The sequence below is a fragment of the Cibotium barometz genome, chromosome 57, assembly GCF_041138505.1.
Source record: "Cibotium barometz isolate CiBa-2024 chromosome 57, ASM4113850v1, whole genome shotgun sequence".
NCBI classification, from domain to species: Eukaryota; Viridiplantae; Streptophyta; class Polypodiopsida; order Cyatheales; family Cibotiaceae; genus Cibotium; species Cibotium barometz.
The window spans coordinates 17972327-17979325 of record NC_141102.1 but is presented as its reverse complement, the minus strand read 5'-3'; the positions used below and the strand labels follow the sequence as shown (position 1 = coordinate 17979325).

Below are 6999 nucleotides of genomic sequence, written 5' to 3'. Positions count from 1 at the left end.
TTTTGGCTAAGGATTTTCATGCCTTGATGTGGGACATTGCAGCAAATCAGCCCCACACTTTCTGACACATTTTACGAAGGCAACAGCTGGGTCATTTCATCTCTAGCTTGTGGTCGCCATTCAAGCCACTTTTGGGCTGCATTTGGACATGGGCTGGGGTCATTTTGATGTGGCCATTAGTGTTGGTCTTGAGAAGTTGGAATGAAAGTGTACATTTGATAATTTTCAGCCATTTACAGGTCATGAACATCATGGTTTCTCAACCAATTTGTTGTCCACAATTTATGTTTGATGCATGTTGACACAATGTGCTCTGTAATCACTGTGATTTGTTAGTAGTAAATGGTTGATGTTGGAGTGGGAGATAGGTATAATCTCAGCTTGGAAATCTCAAGTCATTGTTGTCTTGGACCAGTGTTTGAGAAGTCTACTACCGGTTATGTGTTTACATTCACAGGAGGTGCTGTGTCATGGATATCCAGGATGCAGAAGTGCACGTATATGTATTTTTGGTTGCATCTTATATGGGACTTGCATGGTCTCATTGAGTAGTGGACATTGGGGCTATGTATTGTAAATGCTTATGGCCCTTGATGACTCCTAAATGTTTGGCAAGCTGTGCTTATTGATTAGGAGTGATACTTCTTTGGTCATCTGTATATAACATTCTGGATTCAAATGCTTTGAGGATCGTGTTGGTCATGTATGTTATGGTATGCTCCATGGATCGAGTAATCTTTTGGAGTTTTGAGACTTCAATTGGAGCTATAGTCAAAAGTTTTTGTCTTGAGCTTATGCATTGTATATGCTTGGCATTGTTTGCCAAGCATAAACAATGCATAAGAGTAATAGTAGTCTATGCTTATGCATTGTTTACTCTTAGCATTTGTTTTGCCTAGAGCTTGCTTGAGCTTTTGTTTTGGACATTGGGAAAGTACTTGGTGGATACTCTTGGATCCACTGGGAGAGCTCTAGATTGAGCTAGTTGATTGAGAATATGCATTGAGAGTTTATGCAAGACAGGTCATGGGATTTGACTTGTGGTTCTAAACAACTCATGGTTAGTTGATCTGTTGATATGCATAGAGCTACTCTCTTGCTATGCAATTTGGTATCATGGAGCTAGATACTGTGGGTTGTACTCTCATTCGTGGACATTAGAGCTATGACTTATACTCTTAGTAGCTTGTTCAAAATATCACAAATGAAGAGCTTACAATGTAGCGACTTTCATAGTTCAAAACAGTTGCATTTGTCACTTTCAAAACCCCCCAATACTTCTAGAGTGACTTAAAATGAATTACATATCTCTTACACAAGGGATTTTAAAATTATTCTATAAAAAAAATTTATTGATAGAAAGGGAATTATATATTTTATCAAAAGTTACAGAAAGGGTTAAAAAAATGGCCAGTGTAGGTTACATAGGGATTTATAAAATAGGCCATGAATGCACGTGATATAGGCAATTTTGCTAAGTGACCCCCCCGAGGCTAAAAAGCTCTTATTCATACCTACTTCATCTACTCATCTACACGCTTCGTGTCTATGTTGTGTGCGTATTATTCTCTTTGTGTTATGTATACAAGTATGTTAAACCTGCTTCGGCATGAGGCTACTCTCATCATTACAATAGTGCTCATTCAATATGCACAAAGGTTTGGTTGAGAGACAATGATATGAGCATACATGTAGTAGTGATTTGAGATGCAAGCCTGATTCGAGAGATGTGGGGATGGATGGTTCAACTCAAAAAACGAGACAAACGGTTTATTATAACTCACCAATCTAGAGTCGAAACATTGGAATACTAGTTAGAAGACCTCTTTAGCCTATGTGGCAATACAACAACAAAGAGCAGCAAGGACATAACCCGTTATCTAAGGAGCAAGCACCTTTATTTTACAACGTGTCAACGCCCCCATGATCTTTCAAAGGTCAGAGTTGAGGTGTGACTGGAGGGATTTGCAGAATTTCTCAACTTCCTCCTTGATGACGTCGTGGAAGGTGTGCTCCCCGATGTCCTCATATTCCACGGTGAAGTGCATCACGCAGGAGCCCTGGTCAGCACCAGGCAGGATCTTGAAGAAGTAGCCCAAGTGAGCAAAGTGTTTTCCAAGGGCGCCTCCGTCCACGAGCGTACACTTGAAGCAATGGTTATCATGGTCCATCACATCCCACCGCATCTTGACGTAGTCATAGTGAGAGAACGCTGTAGTACGTGAGAGCACAAAACAAGTAAGCTTTTGCAGAAATCAAGCTTATTCACAAGACAAAGTGTAGTGTTTACATTCGTGATACGTTGCTGTGAAGACTCCTCCTGGCGCTAGAGGCGGGCCTTCAAGGTACTCCACCTGGTCGATGTGCCCAGGGAGAACAATGGGCGCCGACTTCTGGAGGTTCTTGACATGAGTCTGCCACACCAGCGTCGCAGGATGCTTGACGGGCACCTGGATGTCCAAGGTTTCCATTTTGCAGGTAGCCATCTCCTTCTTCTTCTTCTGGAGTTGCGCTGCCACCTTGGGCTTTTATACAATGGAGGCCTCCTACGTCAAATCGTATAAATGCGGCATACCAACGTGAACCTTGCAGTGCTCGGAGTCGGCTCCCACGAGAACACACCCAGCACTAGAGCAGAGTGCTGCACACCGTCACCCGTGACCACCATTGTGAAAGAAAAGACTTCAATTGTGGTTTTTACAATTAAAAAAACGCGAGGGGGCAGTGGAAACACTATTATATGCTAGGCCGTCATTTAAGCAGATGAGACGTTCCAACAACACCACTAGTGATCACAGGGAAACCATTTTTTTTGGGCCAATCAAAATAATGGGAACAACCTGTCCCACAGAGATTTAAAGAGAGATTTGTTTTTCAAGAGTCCTTTTAAGAACATGGAAGACTTTATCAATGATAATCATTCTCCTCTTTCATCTTTTTGCTAGGTACATTTGAATTAGTAATGCTCTCATAATGCTTCCACATCATGTAAAGTTCCTTTGTGCATGAGAAACTCGTGTATCTCCTCCCATTTTATAAGGGATATTCTACATTAGATTTATTAGAACATGGTATTTATTCCCAGGATAACATTCATGCTTACTATGCTTCAATTACCTTTTGACATGAAAAGGAGAATTTTCTATAAGGTTAGCTTTTGGTATGTCAATAAATAAGTCCCAAGGACAAACATTGAGTGTATTAGGACTTTATCTGGCCACACAAGTATTCACACATGGACAATTGTACGTTGCTATGTCATGTGTTAGATCATCTAATGCAGAAAGTGTGTGTAAAGCATAATGTGGAATACAAAAGCAGCATAGAAGGCTCAAACGAAGTCTTTACAACCAATGTTTTCTTCTACAAGGAGGTTTTACAAATGGCATGCTGAAAAATATAAATGTAATCTATGCCCAAAAGGTAGAGAACGAGCTACTGATACAACATCTTACAAACCCTAGAGAGTACATTTATAGATATCTCTGTATCAATGAAGTAAGCATTTGAAGGAGAAAGTTTGCAAAGATGTGACATGTGCAATCTATGTTGTCTTCCTGTGTGCGACGACGCTTCATGATTTCGTATAAATAATTTTCATAAATTTTTGGTGTAGAGTGTGTAAAATGTTTTATTACGACATCTAACATGTTCTGACCAAATTTTGTGTTGCAAGAAATTTTTGGTTTTGGTCATTTTCAGGTAGTTGCCATTTTTGTGGGTGATTTTTTATTAGATTAGAGGTGGAATTAGGCGAAGTTTTGTATGAGAGAATTTTTTTGTTTTGTACATAAAACAACTTTTCTCAAGTGAAATCTTTATGATTCACATTATTTTATATCCGTTTGGTGACTCCAAAGTGGGTTTTGTACTAAAAATGTGCCTAGATATTCGTGTGTCGAGACATTGCAAGTCTTAAACGGAGGTCAAGAATGAAGATTTAGCCTCAGACGAAGAGACACAAAATCGAAGAGAAGGATGGAATGTTCGAGATGAGCGATTGAACATCCTCATCGGATCATGGAGGCATGAATAGTACACCATGGAAAATGGTTATTTTCCCAGCGTCGAAAAAAAACGTAATCTCATGGGAATGATGATCGCATTTGAAGAAAGCTTCCCAAACACGTTTTTTCCAAAAAGGACAACAAATCTAAAATTATGGCACGCAAATCGAGAAAGCTCCAAAAAGGCATACTTTTGGCCTTTGACGTGAGACAAAGAGGAATACAGAGAAAAGAGAAGAAGATATTGAGAGTGCGAGTGTGAGAGTGTGAGTTTTTCATGAGAGTAAGACTGCGAGTGAGGTAGCTTGGGGGTGGTCGGGTGGTTCGAACTCTTTCCTCTAAGAGTGCTTCATATCAGACTGTTGTAAGATTTCTTGATTATATACAAATCTACCTTAAAAATTTGTGCAAAATTCTATTTTCGTGAATTTTATTGTGATTATTGAGTGGGAGCTTTACACTCTATAATCTTTCACATTTATGCTACTCTTTTTGGTAATATTGAATCCATATGTATAAATCTACTTGCATTGAGGTATAGCCACCATGTAGATCCACAAAAGGGAGTTCCCCATCATTGCTGAAGTGGTGGTTCAAATTGTTGAGATGGCTGAAGGGGCTCGGTGAGTTCTTGTTTGTTTTATTTAACATTTGGATAAGCAAATGTTTACTTCTGACTTGCTTTTATATGTACAGTGCCATTATTGTATTCCTTGCTTATTGCACAAGCTACTGAACGTGCACACACACACACACACACACATACATACATACATACATACATACATATATATATATATATATAGAGAGAGAGAGAGAGACCTTAAAGTCCTATGTAAATGATTAGTTTAATGAATATTATATTTGATATCAGGGGTATATTACTTAGGATGGATGTGGGAAGGAGATCATTTTCATTTGTTTATGGGTGATGGACAAGATATTGAAGGTAATTTTTTTAACGATTGCTATAATATAGGTATTATTCTTTTCCAAAATCTATTTAATATTCATGGCTCAATTGTAGACCCTCCATTTTGGTAAGGACAAGCAACAACATCTCTAATTATTGAACTATTAGAGACTATCGGTGTTTTACGGTATAGAAACTTGCTTTTTATGTAGTTTTTGATATTTTATTTGATAAATTTATATTGTTATTGATACATTCTTTTCACAATAGGGAATATCTTTATTTTTTAGAACCCACATTATTGCTAGGTTTGTATGGTCGAGACACTTATGTAACAAGAGCTTTGGGCTCCTTGGAATTTACAATCTAAGATTGCGAAAGTTTGCAGATCAACTTCATGTACATGTAATGTTTGTGGAGTATGAAAAGCCTGATAAGTTAGATTTTCGATACAGAATTTTTTGATTTGTTATCTACAAGCCTATTCAAATGCTATTCGCCTCAAATATTGATCCACCAAATGAGTTTTGTAAGGTTTTTATCCTTCTCCTTCTTTTTTTCTTTGAAAATTATATCTTCAATAGCTAATGTTTTATCTTAAATATATTTTACCAGATGGAGGAGAAAGTATAGGCATCTAAGGAGAGATAATCTAGTTGGCGGAGGATTGTCTTAAAGCCGTGTTCAGGTGTGTTAAGATTGTCAACATTATATTAGGTTGGAACTCTAGATGTATATTTATATGCCAAGTTTGGTGCTTTATTCAAAGAAAGCTTTTGTTTTTATACATGCAAAATTACTCTTGCCCGTAAAGGGACGGGTCATGCCACTAGTATATGTTAGTCACTAATTGGCAAGAAGAGGATAAGCTTTGTATTCCATCTCCATCTACTTGATGGTACTTTTTATACGTAATAGTCACCATGGTTATTGAAACTATAGTAAACTCTTTATTTCAAGAATGCAGCAACCTAAATAATCCAAGATTGCCAACCTTTCATTCTCTAAAGAACTTATATATAGACATTCTCTAACTTTCTCAAGAGATCTCTGAAGTTAATCCTTATAAAAAACCCCAACACCTCAAGAAGGACACCCACACCTATTCCCACAAGAGACATGGTATGGTGTGCAATGTGCCATTGCCAAACCATTCAAGTATGGAATGTCCAATGCTAAGACATAGACAACAACAATATTGTGCTCATTACCAGTACCACGGGAAGAACCATGACACAACTCATTTTTGGGTTTTAAAGAAACCACTAGCCCTATTGCCCCCATACCAAATGTTTCTCAACTAGTATATAATCTAGAACTTATTCATCAAAACATTATACTGAGAGGTATATATAGGAACACAACCAAACCTTTACGATGCAAAGATTAAGACCTTCGGGCAAAGCTTCCAACCACCACACATTCCTGGTGATGTATTTTCACACAAGAGGGTCATACACCATGATCTTCAGAAGGCCTTATATGGGAGATGGAAATCTATTTCATGATTAGGAAACCAATCACATTTAAATATGGAAGAATAGGGAAGACTCATCCCCATGGGGAAAGGTTTTCTTGCCAATGAGTCAGACACAAGTGTTTGGACTGATTTAGTTGATATTTGTAGAGCATGCAACGTAGACCCAACACATCGATTAGCATCTCTAGAGCTTGTAATAAGATATTGGATGGTGAAAATTAGGACCAAGAATATGAGACCCTTTGGGATGCTGCCAACTCTGAGGACTCTATTCACGTTCTTGGAAGCGTGGACACTCTTCCATAAAAGCCTTGGACAAGGTTTTCATGATTGGATGCTGCCAAAATCAAATCCTTATTCATACTGGACGCATTTGAGATAAGCAAAAAATTAGGGGCTATTTTTATCCCAAGGGCTATTTTAGAGGGGTCTTTGTTGATATTGTTGGGCTATTTCACGAGAAGTGTTTTTAGAAAAAATCACCCAAATTTTTCTAGTTTTTAGTGGGTTTTGGAGACAAATTCATGAAAAGTACACTACATACTACCATATAAGATAGAAAATTTAAAATATTTGCCCAAATTTCTTAAGTTTTAGGC

General features: G+C 37.9%; 1 protein-coding gene across 1 annotated transcript; it reads right to left on the bottom strand.

Annotated features, from left to right (window-relative positions):
- Positions 1-1749: 1749 nt before the first annotated feature.
- Positions 1750-2544, bottom strand: LOC147606521 (major pollen allergen Bet v 1-M/N-like). The gene is made up of 2 exons (XM_086792008.1): positions 2291-2544; positions 1750-2212 (listed from the first exon to the last, which is right to left on the bottom strand). The coding sequence occupies exons 1-2, from the start codon at positions 2484-2486 to the stop codon at positions 1932-1934; spliced, it is 477 nt and encodes a 158-aa protein (XP_086648134.1). The 5' UTR covers positions 2487-2544; the 3' UTR covers positions 1750-1931.
- Between the last annotated feature and the right edge of the window lie 4455 nt (positions 2545-6999).

Bases quoted from the DNA above. Each gene is read 5' to 3' on its own strand.
- LOC147606521 (XM_086792008.1), bottom strand. From the start codon at position 2,486: ATGGCTACCTGCAAAATGGAAACCTTGGACATCCAGGTGCCCGTCAAG. The intron at 2,213-2,290 runs GTAAACACTACA...CACGTACTACAG, and splicing joins CACAGCAACGTATCACGAAT to CGTTCTCTCACTATGACTAC.